A 20,881-nucleotide genomic window follows, 5' to 3' on the forward strand; every position below is an offset into this window, starting at 1 on the left:
CATCTGAGATGGCAGCCAATTCGCAACCCCAGGCTGACAGGGAAGAGCCTCAGGGTCTGTTGTCATGTGCAGAGGTACCCAGAGTCTCCAGGAAGATGCAACCCACCTGTCTCTCAGGTCCCCGGTGAGAAGAAAGGAATGGGGCTGGGATCGGAACTGGGACTTGTGGCTCTGTTATGTGTCAGGGTAGAGTAGGACCTCAGTTTCTTTTTAGACAACTAAGTAAGTAGCATGTGGACCTTGTCATTCCAGAGCAGGGTCCATGGGCACAAGGGGAAAAGCTCACTGAAGTTCTCTCGCAGAGAGGAGAGGAGGCAGCATGGCTTAAGTCCTCAAATTTCCATTAGGTTGGGGGAGAGGATGAGACATATGAGATCAGGTTAGAGCTTTACTGGGGACGGGAGACACAGTGCCCCTTCTTGCCCTCCCTTAGGGGTTGATGATCTCAATGTGGAACTGCAGGTGAGTGCCACTGTGTACCAAGGCTGTCCTCTAGGGCGCCCCAACCATGTCCTTTCTCATTCCCAGTCACCCAGGAGAGCAGGAGGGAGGGACTGTGGCTGTCTGTCTCCAGACAGCTCTCTCATGTCTTCTCAGACTTGGCACTTTGTCTCCCCTTGATTCAGGTCTCAGTCCTTCAGTGCACTATAGGAAATTGGAAGGAGAGAGACTAAATCAATCTAGAAAGTCGTAAAATAAAAATAAAACCTTAAAATTAATTAAATAGAAAACAAAAGCGAGTGGTGGATGATAAATGGAAAAGATGATATTTTTCAAATTACTGCCTCTGTGCTGGGTGTCAGAGCACGTGGGATTTTTCATGAGTCTTTTAAGAACAGAGTCTCTGTTTCATACAGCCCTCCAGCTCTCCCCCACACAAGCCCCGCTGGCCTTCAAAGCCAGCGATTCTGGGTCCTCGTCATCCCAGTGCAGGATCCCCGGGCTGCGGAGCCCAGTGTGGGGCTCGGACCCCTGACACCCTGGGGAGAAGCTCTGTAGTCATTGTCCTCCTTCTGTTTGTGGGTTGTCCCCCGGGGGTTTGGGGCTTGAGTGTACTGTGTCTCCACCCCTCCCACCCATCTCGTTGTGGTTCCTTCTTTATATCTTTAGTTGTAGAAAAATATTTTCTGTTGGTCTTCAGGTCATTGTCATAGATAGCTGCTTTGTTAATAGTTGTAATTTTGGTGTGCCCGTGGGAGGAGGTGAGCCAGGGTCTTCCTGGGCCACCGTATTGGCCACACCTTCAGGTTAGCATTTCTTGATGATTCTTGCCTGAGTTATTTATTACTATAGTTGTCTCTAAGCGGTGAATTTCTAATACCATAATTTTTCGTACATATATTAGTTGCTTTCTACTGTAAGGAAGATATTTCTCTTCTCATTAACTTTTCAAATATTAATTTGTATCAGTGTGAACTGATGGGTTCACATTTAATTCAATAGGTTATAATCTGCTATCATCAAAATAGCTTTGGTGCTGAAAATGACCGAAGTTTGGCCACTGGGAGCCCTTCCTGCTGGTCTCTGTTCTTTTGATGTGTCCCTTTCACCTTTGATTATTTCTTACACCAAGTTATAACAGATTTGTGAGATAATAGAAAATATATATTGATCTTTGCCCCTAGACCCTGGCACAGAACTCCTGAAACCTGTGTAATTTCTTAAGTGATAAGAGCACTAAGAGCAACTTTTGTTCTAATATTTGGTCTTTGAACTGGATCCTGAAACAGAGCTCCTGAAATTCTTGTAATTTCCTGGGTGACAGACGTGTCATCTGTTCTCATGAGGTGACTCTGGGTGAGCTCTTAGAAGGACTAACAATGAAAGCTGGTCATAGAAAAGATCAGTCCGTGATTAGAGAGTGGCATTTCCAGCTTCAAAGCCCATTTCCTTGAGAAGGGAAATAATTGAAATGGGTTTTTCCAAAAAGTGTCAAATTGTTTTGTATGAGTACTAAAGGAGACACTCAGGGGAAAGACTTGTACGAGGCAGAAACTGAGCTTTTCCTACTTCGAAGGGGAAGAACTGGAGGTGTTTCTAACTTAGTGAGGTTCCCTAGATCCGCAGCATCACCAGGAACCTTGTTAGAAATACTCATTCTTGAGAACCTGACATGCTGAATGAGAAATGCTGAATGGTGCCCAGAAATCTGCTTTAATGAGCCCTGTTCTAAATTTAATGGGAAGACACTGATTCAGAGCATCAGATGACCCAGGCCTTCATGCTGCAGAACTGGTGGTGGTGGTGGTGGTGGAGGGGGCACAGATGATACTGTGAAGGAGTTTCCCTGGAGTTTGGCTGACTTGGTGGCCCTGCAACCCCAAGTCTCCTACCCATGGGCAGACATTACTAATCAATCCCAGGCCCCACTCATCCAGCCCCTGGCTCTCAGAATCCTCCTCCATATGGGGCCCCCGACAACTCCCACTGCTTCCTCAGAGCTGACCTGTGAGATGCCCAGTATCTGCCGTCATTTACCCTGACCCCTCACTGAGATGAGGAGCTTGTCTGACAGAGACCTGGTGACACAGTTTTGGAGCCGACCTGATCAGTTCTTTATTGGGTAGGGGATGCAGTCTGTAATCTGACAGATCTTTGAACCCAGAGAGATCTCAAGCTCAAGTCCTAGCCGACTTGCTGTGAGTTCATAGCTGCCCTGGAAAAAGCCACGGTTTTGACATGTATACCAGCGCCAGTAGACCTGGATGATGCGAACAGCGTTGAGCAAACGGCAGTAACGGAGGCGGATGCGCCACATGCGGACATAGGACTGTAGCTTGACCACTGCCCAGTTTTGCCGCATGTCCTGCTGCAGCGCAGCCCGCCGCCTCTTCTCCAGCAGCTCTGCCAGCTTCTGCTTCCACCACCACTGAATGATACACGCTCTGAGCGCCGCGTGCAGCAGCGTCCTGCGCACCAGGGCGCCCCGCCACCAGGCCTGGATCTTTATTGCTTGCAGCTCTTTGTCAGGGGCCTGTAAGGAAAAAGTAGGGACAGTCAGGGGACATTCCGGATACACCTCAGTCCTGGAGTGAGCCAGGAAGGAGTCCTGATCCTTCATCAAGAATGGCCTCTTCCTCAGAAGTTCAGGAGCACTGGGCAGGCCCTTGGCTGGAGCTTGAAGACCAGACAGGTGTCCCGTTTCTGTCACATTTGGCTAACAGACACACGACGTGGAACTCTGAGTCTCAGGGACCTCATCTGAAACCTGGGGCACACCTGCCCTAGCTGTCACCTGGTTACGTGGCCCTGGTTGGCCAGTCTACACAAGAACACCATGATCTATGGGTCAAAGGTTTATCACGTTCCTGGGCCTGAGCACCCACCTGGGATGCATATCACTTCCTTCAGCCCTCGCCCACAGCTGGACAAGGGGCATCCTTTGCTCTGCTTTCATGCCTGACTCCAGCTCCAGTGCACAGCCTGCGCTCCCCCTCTGTCAGGTCATAGTGTCAGAAGTCTGCCTGCGCCGCACAGTTTGGAGTCTTTCTCACTTACTCTTGACTTGTACTTCTTTTGGTTATCATACCTTCGACTTCGGTTAACACACATACAGCCACTCATGTAAACACCCAGCCCCCTCCCCCGAATTCTAGACTTGAGTTTCTTGACCATGTACTTGACTATGCATCCCCTAAACATAGCCCTCAGAACCCCCTCCCCAGCCTGGCATGGTCTGATTCCCACTAGTCAGGGTTTCTCCTCCCCACGACCAAGTCTCCATGTCTCAGTCACACCCACCTTTCTCAGACCGAGAGGGAACTAAGACGAAAGGATAACAAGGGTGAGTCAGTTCCTATTCGTTCTAGGTCCTATCTGACAACCTTTCATCCTGGTTGGCCTGGGACATTCTCAGTTGATGGTGGTTGTTCCTGAGCAATAATTCATAGCACCATCTTTCACTCACGAATGTATCCTGCTTTGGGCGACAAATTCCCTGATCATCCCAAGCTATGGGCCACATGGAAGACAACCCATCACTCCTGGGTGACTTGGATCAGACATGGTGCAGGTTGGGATCCCCCTCAAGTCTGAGGGCCTCTGTCAGCCTACCTTTGGTGGAGGGGGTGAAGGTGGATGCTTCGGCTCTTCCTCTCTCTCTATTATTAATGTGGTTTCATCAACATCTTCTATTACAATTTGACAAACATGGCCATCCTTCTGTAATCAGTGTTTAGAGGGGAAATATATGGGTAGGTTCTCTGTAAACTCTGTGCCGAATCCACCATGTGCTCAACCTCCTGCCTTGCCCAGAGACCCTAGATGTAGGACTTGCATCCTTAATTAACTGTGGAAATCCACCTTCCCCTGCCTGCAACTTTGGGTAGACCTCTCTCTTACACAGCATTGAATCCCCATGACTTGATAAATGGTTCAAATCTCCGAGTTCTGCAAAATTTAGGTCCCCTAAATTTCCCGTAGTTAGGAAGCAGGTCTCGGGTCTGTACTCTTCTGGGAAGAGCTCTGGGAGGTAGAGAGGAGGAGGTAGAGATGATGTCTTAAGGGCACCTGTGACTCGGGCACCAGGATGGTTCCTGACCATTGAGCCATTCTGGTGAAAAGGCAGAAGTCCTGTCCATTCTTCCTGCCATAAATAACCAAAATTTGGCTAACATAGCAGGTCACTGAAAATACTGGCCCATTAGTACAAAATTGTACAAAGTCAGTCATGTCTTTGATAACATGGCTGGTTGATAAAAACAAATTTGAGACAATTTAAACATCATAAATAGGGAGTTCAATTTTGTGGATTTCAGTTCAATCAAACAATGGAAACAAATAATATTTAGAAAGAACGAGTTTGGAGCAAAATCTTAAACAAGTCTGCACAAAAGGAGATTTACAAATGGCCGAGAAGGACATGAAATGATGGCCAATATCAGTAGTCAGGACGGAAATAAAATTAGAACCACAATGAGATTATTTTCCAGACACCCGAGAGAATGGCTAAAATGAAAAATACTGAAAGCATTAAATATTGACCAGGATGTACAACAGCTGAATCTCTTACACTCTGCGGATGGGAATGTATGAAGCAGTAGAAATACTTTGAAAACTGGTTTGGCAGTTTCCAATAAAGTTAAGCATATCTCTACCCTGTAACTCAGCAATTCTACTCCTAGGTATTTACACAGGACAAATGAAAACACGTATCTTCAAGGATTTATGCATGAATGTTCATAGCAAATTTATTCAAATAGGTCAAAATTGGAAACTGAAATGTTCACCAAAGGTGACCAGACAAAGCAATTGTAGTATATTCATATAATGAAGTAATAAACAGTAATAAAGTGATGAAAACAAATATATGGGTGTATATGCATCAGTGGGACACTGTGCTGTACACTGAAATTGACACATTGTAATCGCCTGTACTTCAGTTAAAAAAAGAACAAACTACTGAAACATACAATATCATAGAGGAATCTCAAAAACATCATGCTAAATGAAAGGAGCCATTAATAGGACGGTACTTACAAGATGATTTCATTTATACCAAATTTTACAACAAGTGAAATTAAACTAGGGGTAAAATAATGCAGAATAGAGGTTACATCTAGAGTAGATGTATAAGACATCACCTGCAAACAACAGGAAGAAACAGAGAAATGTGCTGTTACCTTGTTCTGGGTGGTGCTTACTAGGCAATATAGAATTGTGAAAGCTCACCTAAATGATCTAGACTTAACTGCTTATTGTGGATATCAATGGTTTTACTACTTTTGATTTTTCACCTTCCTACAGGCTGTGTAAGTGGCTGATCTATTACCTTTATTGTACGTTTGCCTTTACTAATGAGATTTTCCTGTTTTAATTTTCGTATTCTAGTTGTGGCCTTTTCTTTTACACTGAGAGAAGCCCCTTTTACATTTCCTGTAAGGCTGGCTTCATGGTGCTGAACTTGTCTGTAAAATTCTTTATCTTTCCTTCATATCTGAATGATACCTTGCTGAGCAGAGTATCCTAGGTTGTAGATTTTTCCCTTTTCACCACATGGAATATGTTGTGCTATCCCTTCTGGCCTGGAAAGTTTCTGCTGAAGAGTCAGCTGGTAGTCTAAGGGGAGTTCGCTTATATGTAAAGAGTAGTTTTCTCTTGCTGCTTTTGAGATTCTATTTATTTTTTGCCATTTTAATTATAATGTGTCTTAGTGTGAACATTTTAGGGTTCATCTTGTTTGGGACTCTCTGTACTTCCTGGCTATCTGTTTCCTAGGATAGGGGTGTTTTCAGCAAGTATTTCTTCAAATAAGTTCTCTGTCCTTTTCTTTCTTCCCCTTCTGGGACCCATATCACGTGTCAGTATGCTTGATATTGTCCTAGAGGTCTCTTAAACTATCTTTATTTTTTAAAATTCTTTTTTTTTCTCCTAGGCTTGGCCAGTGTTATTTTCTCTAATCTGTTTCCAGTTTTTGGGTCCCTTCTCTGTGTCATTAATCTACTGTTGATGCCTCTAGTATATTTTCCATTTCAGTTATTGTATTCCTCGGCTCTTCGGTTCTTCTTTAGCCTTTCTAACTTTTTTGAAATTCTAACTTAGCTGTCTGCATGGTCCAGAGGGGCTTGGTCTCTGGTGCTAATAGGCTAGAGAAAGGATTCCAAACTGGTGCTGACCGGTGCAGGTATTATTGTGGTAGAATGAGCTCCCCCAAATGGCTGCTGCCAGTGTCTCCATCCCTAGGAAGAGTGTACCCTACCTCTCCAGGCGGCTCTCCAAGATCAGCAAGTGGGTCTGACCCAGGCTCTTTTCAAACTGTTGCTTCTGTACCTTGGCTTGGAATGTTCAAGATTTTGCATTCACCCTTTAAGAGTGAACTTTCTGTTTCCTAAAGCCCTCTGGCTCTCCCCAAAATAAGCCCACTGATTTTCAAAGCCAGACACTCTGGGGGCTCATCTTCCCAGTGCAGCTCCCTGAGCTGCAGACCCTGATGTGGGGCTCAAACCCCTCGATCCTCAGGGAGGACCTCTCCAGCTGCGCTGTTCTTTCCATTTGTGGGTCCCCTTCCCCTTCACAGGGGTTTGGGCTCTGACTGTACTGCATTCCTGCTCATTTTGTTGTGGTCCCTATTTTATGTCTTTAGTTGTGGAAGAGATTTTCTTCCAGTCTTCAGGTCATTCTCATAGACAGTTTCTCTGTAAGTAGTTGTAATTTTGGTGTGTCTGTAGCAGGAGGTGAGTTTAGGGTCTTCCTGTTCTGCTATCTTGGCCACTGTCCAGCCCTTGGGTTTTAATTTTGACAACTTTCTTGTTCCTCTGTAAGATCCATAAGTGGTTCTTTCAAAGAATGTGTTGTTTTTTTCATGTCTAAGTGTTCTCCCATCTGTCAAAAATATTAACTTTATTTCCTTAAATTATCTTCTTAAGTCTTCCCTTTGGCTACTGTGTTTCTGCTTGTTAGATTTAGGGAGGCTTTTTCATGCTGTTGGTTTCCCCTAAAGCTTGATGATTCCTGGCTGGGTGTTCATCTTTGTTCTGAGACTCCCCTTAGCCTGCTGATGAGTGCGTCAGTCCCTGATTCCGCAGATCACATGAGCCAGTGTGAGACAAACTGTCGGAGTTGGGTGTCAGTGGGTGGCCTCCTGGGCAGGAGTCTTACTGTACAAGAGGGTTACATGGCACCAGGCCCTGCCTCCCCTTCCCAGGTCACTCACAGTTCCTCCCTGAAGACGGCCCTGTCTTGCCAACTGCAAGACTCATCTGTAAAGCTGGCTCCTCCTCCTCCATACGTATTCCAACCAGTCCCGGTGGTAGCCCGCAGCCTCTGCTGCCCCCGGACCGGATGCCTCCAAGCTTGGAGGGAGTGCATGGCCACTCCGCACTTTGAGACCTTTTTTGTTTTTAGAGCTTTGATTAATTTTCTTTCAGTCTTTTCATATCTGCCTCTGTCCTTTAAAGCATCCATGTAATTTCTGTCCAGTGACGTTCTCTATTTTTTTTTAGGTACTATTAGTTTTTTTTGTTTTAATGCATTTCTTTTCTGTTATTCCCATGAATTTGCAGTGGAAGAGGAAGGTCTGAACCTGTGCTCAAGTATTTTAATCCATTTTCTCATGGACAGTTCCTGAGTTTTCTTTGAGGTCATGTTTCCTTGAGGTTTGTGGTGAAAACACTGAAGCAGATTTTAGCTAGTGCCTGTGCATTTCCTCTGCTGATGGTGTGTCTCTTATCTTGTTTTTAATGAAAAATGTAAACTTAGTTTCTTCCTGTTCTTCCCTTCTATTTTCTTCCTTTATCTCCTGAACATTTCAGTCTGAAAGTCATTAGGCTGAGCAGTACGTGTATTGTGTATTTCTATTCTAAAACGATCCATGCACTTTTTAAATTGGTTTCAGTTTTCTGCTAAATTTCTCATGTTGTCTTCTATTTTCATCAACACATTAAGCATATTTATTTTGAACTTTGAATCTTGTGACTTCATTATCTGGCTCCACTGGAAGTCTATTTCTGTAATTTCTCTTGTTATAAAGCTTTTTTTTTTGGTCTTAAGTTTGGCTATAAAAATAATAGGTGTGAGGATGTGTAGGAAAAATTTTCAAAGTAAGTTGAAATCTGAGAGATGTTCTCCTTCTTCAGAGATGACTTACGTTTGCTCTGGCTGGTGACTGGAGCATTAGCAATCCTGGGTCACCTTAATCCAATGCCAGAGATTTAGATGTTGTGAAACTGGTCTTCTGTCATTGGAAATGCTAGTCTATTTCTAGTTCACTGTTCTCCTAGGATGGTAAGCCCTCTCAATTTCCAACACTGAACATTGGGGTTTATCAGGGTGCCCTCATTCTTGGCAGGTGTGGTCTCTAAATTCTGTGCCTTCTCCTAAAGAAACCGTCAAAAATTCTGCTAAAAAATTCAGCTTGTTGACTTTCCAACTGCCTCTTCACCACCCCTCCCACTAACCGGGGCTGTGAATAACAAGATGCTAATGTTGAGCTGACCTTTTTATTTTTGACTTCTGTGTCCAGAACACTTAATGGTTGTGACATCAATAATCTAAATTTTATTTATTTATATGAAACAGCTGTCTTTCTTCTGCTTCCCTAAAAATGTTTCAACTTCCTTACTTTAAATTACTGTTTACTTTTTTAGTCATAAAATACACAGAAAATATACCATCTTAACCATTTTTAAATGTACAGTTCAGTGCTATTAAATATGCTCATGATGTACAACTATCACCACCATTCATCTCCATAACTCTTTTCTTCTTGTAAAATTGAAACTCTATACCCATTAAACAGTAACCACCCATTCCTCCACCTCCAGCCCCAGGAAACCGCAATTGTCTCTGATCTCACTCTCAGTACCTCTTATAAGCGGAGTCATTCAGTGTTGATTGTTTTGTGACTTATTTTGCTTAGCATAATTGTCCTCAGGTTTCATCAGCTGTGGCTTAAGTCAGAACTACCTTCCTTTTTAAGGCTAAATATTCCACTGTATGTGTGCACATTTTACTTATCTGTTTATTCATTAATAGACATGTAGGTGCTATATTTTAGCTATTGTGAATGCTGCTGCTATGAACACAGGTGTGCAAATATATTTTGAGATTGTGTGCTCAATTATTTTGGGTATATACCTAGAATGAAACTGCCACATCATTTGGTAATTCCGTCTTTAATTTTTTGAGGAACCACCATGCTGTTTTCCCAGCAGCTGAACCATCTTACATTCCCACCAATAGTGTACAAGGGTTTCAACGTCTCCACATTCTCATCGACACTTGTTATTTTGGGTGAGGTGGTATCTCATTGTAATTATGATTTGCATTTCCCTAATGATCAGTAATGTTGAGCATTTTCATTTGTACTTATTGGCCATTTGTGTATCTTCTTTGGACAAGTGTATATTCAAGTCCTTTGCTCATGTTTAACTTTATTTTTGTTATTATCTTTAGAAGTTTTTTTTAGTGTATTCTGGGTATTTATCAGATATGTGATTTCAAATATTTTCTTCCATTATGTGGATTGCCTTTTTGTTCTGTTGGTAGTGTCTTTTTTTTAAACTGAAGTATAGTCAGTTTAAAATGTTGTGTTAATTTCTGGTGTACAGCATAATGGTTCAGTCGTACATGTACATATATTCATTTTCGTATTCTTTTCCACTGTAAGTTACTGTAAGATATCGAATATAGTTCCCTGTGCTATACAGTGTGAACTTGTTGTTTGTCTATTTTACATAATTAGTTATTATCTGCAAATCACGAACTTCCAATTTATCCCTTCCCACCCCCTCACCCCTGGTAACCATAAATTTGTTTTCTCTGACTCTTGTTTCTGTTTTGTAAATAAGTCTTTTTTTTTTTTTTTAGAGTAATATCGTATGGTATAAGTAAGTAATAGAATATATGGTATTTTTCTTTCTCTTTCTGGCTTACTTCACTTAGAATGACAATCTCCAGGTCCATCCATGTTGCTGTAAATGGCATTATTTTATGGCTGAGTACTATTCATTGTATTCATGCACTATAGCTCCTTTATCCAGTCATCTCTCATCTCTCAATGGACATTCAGGCTGTTTCCATGTCTTGGCTATTGTAAATAGTGCTACTATGAACATTGGGGTTCAACAGTGTCTTTTGATGCATAAAAATTTTAAATTTTCATGTAATCCAGTTTGTCTATTTTTTTGCTTGTTGCCTGTGCCTTTGGTGTCATATCCAAGAAATCATCACCAAATTTAATGTTGTACAATTTTTGTCCTATGTTTTCCTCTAAGAGTTTTAGAGTTTTATGTCTTTGATCAAATTTATTTTTTATATGGTGTTAGGTATGGGTCCAGTTTCATTATTTTGCATGTAGATATCCACTTTGCCCAGGGCCATTTGTTGAAAACACTGTCCTTTCCCCCGCTGAAAGGTCTTGGCATTCTTGTAAGAAATAATTCGAACGTATGTGTCAGGGTTTATTTCTGGGCCCTCTTTTCTGTTCCATCGGTCTTGGTCTGTTTTTATGCCAGTACTCTACTGTTTTGATTATTGTAATGTCGTACGCTTTGAAATGAAGGAGTGTGAGTCCTTCAGTTTTTTGTTTTTTTTTTCAGGATTGTTTGGGCTATTCAGGGTTCTTTGAGTTCCATATAAATTTTAGGATAGACTTCTATTTCTGCAAAAAAAAATGGGCATCAGGTACTGATAGGGATTGCACTGAATCTACAGATTATATCTTTATTAAGTCTTTCATTCCATGAACATGGAATATATTTCTATTTATGTTTTCTTTAATTATTCCCAGCAATGTTTTATAGTTTGCATTGTACAAGTCTTTCAGTTTCTTGGTTAAGTTTGTTCCTAAGTATTTTATTTTAATGCTATTGTAAATGGATTTGGGGGGTAGTTTTCGTTTAGGATTGTTCATTGTTAGTGTATACAAATGCAACTGACTTTTTTTTTTTCTAATGGAGGAAGTGGGGATTGCACCTAGGACCTCCTGTGTGCTAAGCATGCATTCTGCCCCTGGGCATTCTACCCACCCTCTGCAATACAACTGATTTCGGTCTTTAATTTTGTATTCTGCTACCTTGCTGACTTCATTTACTAGCCATAACAGTATTTGATTGTATTCCTTAGGATTTTCTTTATCCGACTCTATCCTCTGTTAACAGAGAGAGTTTTCCATCTTCTCTGTGATTTAAGTGGCTTTTACTTCTGTTTCTTGCCTAACTGCTCTGGCTAAAATTTCCAGTAATGTCAAACAGAAGTGAAAATGGACATCTCTGCCTTGTTCTTGACGTTAGTGGAAGGTTTCAGTCTTCCACCACTGAGTGTGATGTTCCCTGTGGGTTTTTCATGTGTGGTTTTCTATTATGTTGAGGTAGTTTCCTTCTACTCCTAGTTTGTTGAGTATTTTTCTTTATCATGAAAGGGTATTAAATTTTGTCATAATGCGTTTTATGCATCATATGGGTTTTTCCCTTCATTCTGCTAATGTAGTGTATTACATTGATGGATTTTGTATGTGAACCAACTTTGCACACTGGGAATCAATCCCACTTTGCCCTAGTGTATAATCCTTTTAATATGCTGCTAAATTCAGTTTGCTAGTATTTTGGTGGAGATGTTTTCCATCAGTGTTCAAAAGGAATATTGGTGTGTAGTTTTCTTTCTAGGCAGTCCCACACATGCTTCTCATGGCCGTGATCCCATGTCCTTGGGTCAGCTTTCTTCTCTCTCCTCCTGTGGGTCCTTGAGGATGTCCCTCTAAGCCAAATCTAGATGCTGGCCAGCACATCCGTCTCCAGCTCTCCTCAGTGCATCCCAGATGAACACAGTGTTGTTCCTTTTTAAGATTTTCTACATGGGGAACAAAGAAAAACAAAATGGGCATTGCAGCAAAGTTTAGAGCATTAATACAGTATCCAGTCCCAAATTCTTGCTTGTTACTACATGGGATGGTGTAGGAAACTAAGGTATCCACGTGCTTGTTTTAGTATCTCAGTTTGTGCTTCCATTGCCTTGCATGGGAAGCCAGTCACCTCAAAATTCGCTGTGACAGCCAGCTCAAGGTGCAGGGACACATCTCACCAGGACCTCTTGGTAGACAGGATACTTCTGGACTTTTATCCATACATGTGTCTACCATTGCACTGGATCTTGGCTCCACTGAGATGATCAGGAAGAGATTTTACTTTTTCTCTTCATTCCAAGTATTATGGCTTACTTTAGGCTAGCCCAAATGATGGAGGAGCAATACAGGATCAGAACAAGGAAAAGGATGTTTAGGAGATGCAGGGGAGAAACGGTCATAAAATGTAGCATCTCAAAGATATGAATGGAATGCAGGGCAGCTCCAGGACTCCCCAGGACGTTAGTGGCATTCACTCTCGTCTAGATGCTCCAGTTGGGAACTTTTTGTGTTCTAATTTCTGTTGTTACTACCATTTCATGTCTACATTCTCTTTATTCTATTTCCTCTGCCTTATAACATTAACTACTTCATAACTTGAGCCTGGTTATGACCCCTCGTGACCCCTCATATTGCATCATTTATGCAAGTGATCCTCAGCTCTGCTGCTCTCATTCCAATTGTCTCTTTCAAACTCTTTTTATAAAATTCAAATTTGAGGCCAAGAGAATATTTTCTGATAGTTATTACATACATATTTAAAAACAAAGCTCCACATATATCCATTAGATATTCAAATATTCTATTATCATTTTTAATCCACATATTTATTTTACAATATCATATTTTATAAATTGAAGAATAGCTGATGTACAAAATTAGATGCTACAGGTATACAATATAGTGATACAATTTTGAAAGGTTGTACTCCATTCATAGGTGTTATAAAATGTCAGCTATATCCCCCCATGTTGTACAATCCTCCTTGCAGCTCACTGGATACCTGCTAGTTTGGACCTCTTCCTCCTCCGCCTCCACCTCGCCCCCCCTTCCCTCTGCCCCCTGGTAACCACTAGTTCCTTCTCTACATCTGTGAGTCTGTTTCTTTTCTGCTATCTTCACTAGTTGGTTCTAATTGTTTTAGATTCCATGTGGAAGTGATATCTTCCAGCATTTGTCTTTCTCTGTCTGACGTATTTCCCTCAGCATCATGCCCTCCCAGTCTACCCACACTGTACACCAGAAACGAATACAACACTTTGAATCCACTGTAGTTCCGTTAAAAAGCAAACAGACTGTGTGGAACTCTGTGCTTCCTGGACTTGGGTGAGTGTTTCCTTTCCCAGGCTTGGGAGCTTTTTGGTTACGATCTCTTCAGAGATCTTCTCAGGTCCTTTCCCTCTCTCTTCTCTTTCTCGGACCCCTATCATGTGAACAGCAGTGCTCTTCATGTTGTGCCAGAGTTCCCTCAAACTATCCTCATTTCTTTTCATTCTCTTCTTTTTTTTCTGTGCTGCACTAGTGATTTCCACTAACATGTCTTCTAGCTCACTGATCCGTTCTTCTGCCTCATTGAGTCTATTTGTGGTTCCTTCTTGGGTGGTGTTCATTTCACTGATTTCATTCTCAATTCTGGGTATTCTTTGTGTGTGCGTCTGTGTGTGTTTTTTTTTATTGAAGGATAGTGAGTTTACAGTGTTGTCAGTTTCTGGTGTACAGCATAATGCTTTAGTCATGGATGAACATCCATATATTTCTTTTCATATTCTTTTTCATCATAAGTTACTACAAGATGCTGAATATAGTTCCCTGTAGTATACAAGAGAAACTTGTTTCTCTATTTTATATATAGTAGTTAGTATATCTGCAAATCTCGGACTCCCAATTTATCCCTTCCCACTCCCTTCCCCCAATGGAAACCACAAGTTTGCTCTGTCTGAGTCTGCTTCTGTTTTGTAAAGAAGTTCGTTTGTCTTTTTTTTCCCCCAGATTCCCTATATTATGGAATTTTTCTTTCCTTTTCTAGCTTACTTCCCTTAGAATGACAATCTCCAGGTCCATCTGTGTCTGCAAATGATATTATTTTGTTATTTTTCATGGCTGAGTAGTATTCCATTGTATACACATACCACAACATCTTTATCCAGTCATCTGTCAATGAATATTTAGGTTGTCTCCATGTCTTCTTGGCTGTTGTAAATAGTGCTGCAGTGAACACTGGGGTGCGTGTCTCCTTTTGATTTAAGGTTCCCTCTGGATGCATGCCCAGGAGTGGGATTGCTGGATCCTATGGTACGTCTGTTTTTCATCTGTTGAGGAATCTCCGTACTGTTTTCCCTTATGGCTGCCCCAAACTACATTCCCACCAACCATGTAGGAGGATTCCCTCTTCTGCACACCCTCTCCAGCATTTATCGTTTGTGGACTTTTGAATGAAGGCCGCTGTGACTGGTGAGAGGTGATACACCTAGCTGTAGTTTTGATGTGCATTTCTCTGATGAGCAGTGATATTGAGCGATTGTTTTCCATGTGCCTCTTGGCCATTTGTATGTTTTCATTGGAGAATTGCTTGTTTAGGGCTTCTGCCCATTTTGGGATGGGTTGGTTTGCTTTTTTTTTTTAATCATTAAGTTGTATGAGCTGTTTATATAGTCTGGAAATTAAGCCCTTGGTCTCATGTTTTGCAAATATTTTCTCCCCTTCTGTAGATTGTCTTTGTTTTGCTTCTGGTTTCCTTAACTGTGCAACAGCTTTAAAGTTTAATTAGGTCCCATTTGTGTGTTTTTGCTTTTCTTTCTGTTGCCTGGCTAGACTGCCCTAGGAGAACTTTGCTAGGATTTCTGTCCAATAATGTTTTGCCCATGTTTTCTTCTAAGAGGTTTAGAGTATCTTCTCTTAGGTCTAAGTCTTTAAGCCATTTTGAGTTTATTTTTGTGTATGCTATGATAGATTATTCTAATTCCATTGATTGACATGCAGCTAGCCACTTTTTCACAGTAGCGGATAAGAAGACAACCTTCAGAATAAGGAATATTTTGCAAAAATTGAGACGGATGAGGGCTTAATTTCCAGGATATGTAAACAGCTCATACAATTTAGTAATACTAAAATAACCAAATCCAAAGATGAGCGGAGGATGTATATAAGCAATCCTCAAATGAAGACATACAAATGGCCTAGAGGCACCTGAAAACTGTTCAGTATTGCTAATTATCAGAGAACTTCCAATCAAAACCACAATGAGCTATCACATCACAGCAGTCACAGTGGCCATCATTCAAAAATCCACAAGCTATAAATGCTGGAGAGGGTGTGGAGAAGAGGGAACCCTTCTACACAGTTGGTGGGAATAGTTTGGGGCAGCCGTAAAGGAAAACAGTATAGAGATTCCTCAACAGATGAAAAACAGACTTACCATATGACCCAGCAATCCCACTCCGGGGCATATATCCAGAGGGAACCTTAATTCAAAAAGATACACGCACCTCAGTGTTCACAGCAGCACTATCTCCAGCAGCCAAAACATGGAGACAACCTAAATGTCCATGGACAGATGACTGGATAAAGACGTTGTGGTGTGTGTATACAATGGAATACTACTATGCCATTTGCAGCGACATGGATGGACCTGGAGATTGGCATTCTAAGGGAAGTAAGCCAGACAGAAAAAGAAAAATTCCATATGATATCACTTATATGAAGACAGTGGGACTTATTTACAAAACAGACAGACTTACAGACATCCAAAACAAACTGATGGTTACTGTGGGGGGGGGGGGCGGGGGAGGGATAACTTGGTAGTGTGAGAGCTGCAGATACTAACTACTATATACAAAATAGGTAAACAAGAAGTTTCTACTGGATCCCAGAGAGAACTATATTCAATATCTTGTAGTAACTTACCGTGAAAAAGAATATGAAAACAAATATGTATGCTCATGCACACCAGAAACTGACGCAAACATTGTAAACTGACTTTACTTCAATTATATATGTGTGTATATATACACACACACATACATACAGAGAACAAGAGAATACCAAAACAGAACTGAAGAATGAAATCAGTGAAATGAATACCACCCAAGAAGGAACCACGAATAGACTCAATGAGGCAGAAGAACGGATCAGTGAGCTAGAAGACATGTTAGTGGAAATCACTAGTGCAGCACAGAAAAAAAAGAAGAGAATGAAAAGAAATGAGGATAGTTTGAGGGAACTCTGGCACAACATGAAGAGCACTGCTGTTCACATGATAGGGGTCTGAGAAAGAGAAGAGAGAGGGAAAGGACCTGAGAAGATCTCTGAAGAGATCGTAACCAAAAAGTTCCCAAGCCTGGGAAAGGAAACACTCACCCAAGTCCAGGAAGCACAGAGTTCCACACAGTCTGTTTGCTTTTTAACGGAACTACAGTGGATTCAAAGTGTTGTATTCGTTTCTGGTGTACAGTGTGGGTAGACTGGGAGGGCATGATGCTGAGGGAAATACGTCAGACAGAGAAAGACAAATGCTGGAAGATATCACTTCCACATGGAATCTAAAACAATTAGAACCAACTAGTGAAGATAGCAGAAAAGAAACAGACTCACAGATGTAGAGAAGGAACTAGTGGTTACCAGGGGGCAGAGGGAAGGGGGGGCGAGGTGGAGGCGGAGGAGGAAGAGGTCCAAACTAGCAGGTATCCAGTGAGCTGCAAGGAGGATTGTACAACATGGGGGGATATAGCTGACATTTTATAACACCTATGAATGGAGTACAGCCTTTAGAAATTGAGAATCACTGTAGTGAATACCTGTAAGATAGAACATTGTACGTCAAACTACTGCAATTTAAAAAATATGATATTGTATATAATAAAGTTAAAGAAAAACGTCCTGGCTGTGAACACAGCCCACCCCATCAGCAGACTTCCTGAGCCACAGATGCCTCTAGACACGGCCCTACCCGCTGGAGGTCCAGGACCAAGCTTCACCCGGCAGCACCCACTCCTCCTGCCAGGAAACCTGCATAAGGCGCTAGTTCAGCCTCACCCACCAGAGGGCAGACACCAGAAATAAGAAAACAGCCCCAAACCCTGTGGAAGGAATCCACAAACCCAGGCCACACTCTATCCTGGGACCGGCTGGACCCTGGCTCTTGGGTGACAAGAGAGGAGTGTACTCCTGGGACGCATAGGACGTTTCCCACAGAGGGCCACCTCTCTCCAAAGTTGACAAATGGAACTAACCTACCTCAAAAATACAAATAGAAAGATAGCGTGAGGAAGCAGAGGAATATCCCCCAGGCCGAGCAAGGCACAAGAGAAAATCCCAGGAAAAGGAATAGGGGATGAGGAGATAGGCAGTTTATCCGAGAAAGAGTTTAAACTAATGATGGCAAATAGGGTCGGAGGACTCAGGAGGAATACAGAAGCACAGAGCAAAGATTTTAGCAAAGCGTCGGAAGATGTAAACAGCGCCCAACCGTAACCCTCCCAGACGTCAGACAATACTACAGAGCCGCGGTAATCACAGCAGCATAGTGCTGGTCCCAAAACACACATATGGATCAATGGAACAGAAGGGGGAGCCCAGAAAGAAACCCACAGACTTTTGGTCAATTAATCTTTGACACAGGAGGCAAGAACATACCATGGAGTAAAGACAGTCTCTTCAGCAAATGGGGTTGGGATTACTGGACAGCTGCAGGTAAATCCACGAAGTCAGAATACTCCCTCGTAGCCCACACAAAAATAAACTCAAAATGGCTTAAAGACTTAGACCTAAGAGAAGACACTCTAAACCTCTTAGAAGAAAACATGGGCAAAACATTATCAGACAGAAATCCTAGCAAGGTTCTCCTAGGGCAGTCTAGCCAGGCAACAGAAAGAAAAGCAAAAGTATTCCAATGGACCTAATTAAACTCATAAGCTTTTGCAAAGCAAAGGAAACCAGAAGCAAAACAGAAACCCAACCTACAGAATGCGAGAAAATACTTGCAAAAGATGAGACCAACAAGGGCTTAATTTCCAGACTATATAAACAGCTCATACAATTTAGTAACACTAAAACAAACAACCCAATCTCAAAAAAACAAGCAATTCTCCAATGAAGACATACAAATGGCCAAGAGGCACATGGAAAACAATCGCTCAATATCACTGCTCATCAGAGAAATGCACATCAAAACTACAGCTAGGTGTATCACCTCTCACCAGTCACAGCGGCCTTCATTCAAAAGTCCACAAGCTATAAATGCTGGAGAGGGAGTGGTGAAGAGGGAATCCTCCTACACGGTTGGTGGGAATGTAGTTTGGGGCAGCCATAAGGGAAAACAGTACGGAGATTCCTCAACAGATGAAAAACAGACGTACCATAGGATCCAGCAATCCCACTCCTGGGCATGCATCCAGAGGAACCTTAAATCAAAAGGAGACACGCATCCCAGTGTTCACTGCAGCACTACTGACAACAGACAAGAAGACATGGAGACAGTCTAAATGTCCACTGATAGATGACTGGATAAAGACGTTGTGGTGTGTGTATACAATGGACTACTACTCAGCCATGAAAAATAACAAAATAATGTCATTTGCAACGACACGGATGGATCTGGAGATTGTCATTCTAAGAGAAGAAAGCCAGACAGGAAAAGAAAAAATTCCATATGACATCACTTATATGTGGAATCTAAACAAATAAAGACAAATGGGACTTAATTACAAAAGAGACAGACTCACAGACATCCAAAACAAACGGATGGTTACCCAAGTGAGTGGGGGAAGGGTTGGGAAGGGATAAATTGGGAGTATGAGGTTTGCAGATACTAACTACCATATATAAAATAGAGAAACAACAATTTTCTACTGTATAGCACATGGAAATATATTCAATAGCTTATAATAACTTTTCATGAAAATGGAAACAAATCAGAGGAAATTTTTGTAAGAAAAAAAAAAACATTATCCAGCCCTGCTGTGTGCCAAGTACTGTTACAAGCATTTGTTAAATCAGAGTAAGACAGGCAGTCTCTAGCCGCATAGAGATCACATTCTACTTGAGGGAGACAAATCGGTAAGTGTGCTTTCTGTGAATTGGGCCAGATGACCATTTTGGACTGTGCACTGAGAAAGATGTTTATGGACCGCATTGTCTACTTTTGACAACGCTAACCCTCACCAACATGGGCAAGTGGGTTAAAAATTTAGTTGCAAAATATCCTAGTCTGAAATGTTACCCGTGAGCTCAAGGAACCAGAAGAAACTATGGTGCTGATAATTTTCCTTCCTGTAGAGGGAGCTCCTCACCAGCCAAAATGGGATGCCATGGAAAATGCTTTTAGAACACGTTCTGAAACATTTTCTCCGTGAGATTTTTGTTGGGAAAAGCCAAGTGGTTCACTCATAAAAATTCTTTCAGCTTAATGCTTAGAGCTTTGGAAATATAATTTCCTCACCCAGTATCACTTATCCCTCCAGCCCAATTTTAATTTATTTGTTCAAAGTATTAAAATGCAACACCTTCTGGTTTGTTTTAGAATAGCTGATTGTCATTATGAAGTACAAACTTTTAAAGCCAGATTTCAATACAACCTTTGCATAATTAGTGGATACAACTGGAAAGTGTGTTAGATTAGGAGGCAGAACCAACAAGGCCAGTTTCCCTCCAAGCAGCAGGTCTTTGTGAGAGTCTTTCCTAGCTTCAGCAGCCATTAAAATCAGTATCAGAGGGAACTGAGCTTCAACTCCAGACCAGCAGATCCCTCCCAAGACAAAAATAAACCAAGACTTAACCCAAATAAGAAGAAAAAACAATCACCTAGGCAAAGGATGTGAACAGACAAGTCATAGAAAAAGAAACAGCAAGGGGGAAAGGATTCTGAACATATGCAAAGATGCTCTTAAAAAAATGGTGACTGGTGATTACCAGTCCTTCAGGTTGGTAAGGGTGAAGAGAAACAGGCTGTATCACATGTTGTTGGTCAGAATGCAAACTGGCAAAACCTCTCTGAATAACAATTTAACAAAATCCATCAAAACTAAAAATGCAGCAGTACAACTGATCCAGCAATTGTACTCTGGGTATTTTTTCTACACAAATACTCCTACCAAAAGTCAGCATCCACTTGACATCAAAATCTGTAATTAGGTTAGCACGGGATTAGAAAACCATAGGCCAGCCTGGCTTGTGAACCCAGATGCAAATATTAGCAGACTGACTCCAAAGGGTAGGATTTATCCTATGAATGCAAGTATATTGATCGTTGTTCCTAACTGGAAACAACACAAGCTGACCCATATTTATTTAAGCAGAAAATAAAAGTAGTGAAACAATATTTATTAGCTCACCAAATTTTCAGGAAGTCTGGAGACTAGGCTCAGAAATAGATCATGTCTAGAACCATAGAAAATGCCATACCCAAGAACTAGCCTGATGAGGATTCCGCCATGGGCACAAAGGATGCGCCCTCGGTTCTCCAGATCCCATACTGCAAGCTGAAAACTCCTCGTGGGTACATTTGATTGGCCAGAACTGTCACATGTCTGCTCAGCAGCCAAGGAAGCT

General features: G+C 41.8%; 2 protein-coding genes across 4 annotated transcripts in view; both read right to left on the reverse strand.

The window, feature by feature from the left end:
- Nucleotides 1-2,548: 2,548 nt before the first annotated feature.
- LOC105080306 (IQ domain-containing protein F5-like) lies at nt 2,549-10,994 on the reverse strand. Its single transcript, XM_074344137.1, has 2 exons — nt 7,945-10,994; nt 2,549-2,952 (listed from the first exon to the last, which is right to left on the reverse strand). The coding sequence occupies exons 1-2, from the start codon at nt 7,988-7,990 to the stop codon at nt 2,549-2,551; spliced, it is 450 nt and encodes a 149-aa protein (XP_074200238.1). The 5' UTR covers nt 7,991-10,994.
- A 282-nt stretch (nt 10,995-11,276) lies between these two features.
- GRM2 (glutamate metabotropic receptor 2) overlaps nt 11,277-20,881 on the reverse strand; it is a 65,306-nt gene continuing 55,701 nt past the window's right edge. For 2 of the 3 annotated variants that reach the window (XM_074344799.1, XM_010969105.3), the window contains exon 8: nt 11,277-12,285. The gene's annotated coding sequence lies outside the window, so the exon portion shown is untranslated. Of the gene's footprint in view, nt 12,286-20,734; nt 20,880-20,881 lie in introns of all 3 variants that reach the window. The other variant, XM_074344800.1, reaches the window with a different exon arrangement.

Source organism: Camelus bactrianus, chromosome 17 (assembly GCF_048773025.1).
Source record: "Camelus bactrianus isolate YW-2024 breed Bactrian camel chromosome 17, ASM4877302v1, whole genome shotgun sequence".
Taxonomy (NCBI): Eukaryota; Metazoa; Chordata; class Mammalia; order Artiodactyla; family Camelidae; genus Camelus; species Camelus bactrianus.

What these genes read in the sequence shown, in the direction of transcription:
- LOC105080306 (XM_074344137.1), bottom strand. Translation starts at nt 7,990, where the DNA reads ATGGGAATAACAGAAAAGAAATGCATTAAAACAAAAAAAACTAATA. An exon ending in TAAAACAAAAAAAACTAATA is followed by an intron (nt 2,953 to 7,944) that starts GTACCTAAAAAA and finishes AAGAGCTGCAAG; the next exon opens with CAATAAAGATCCAGGCCTGG.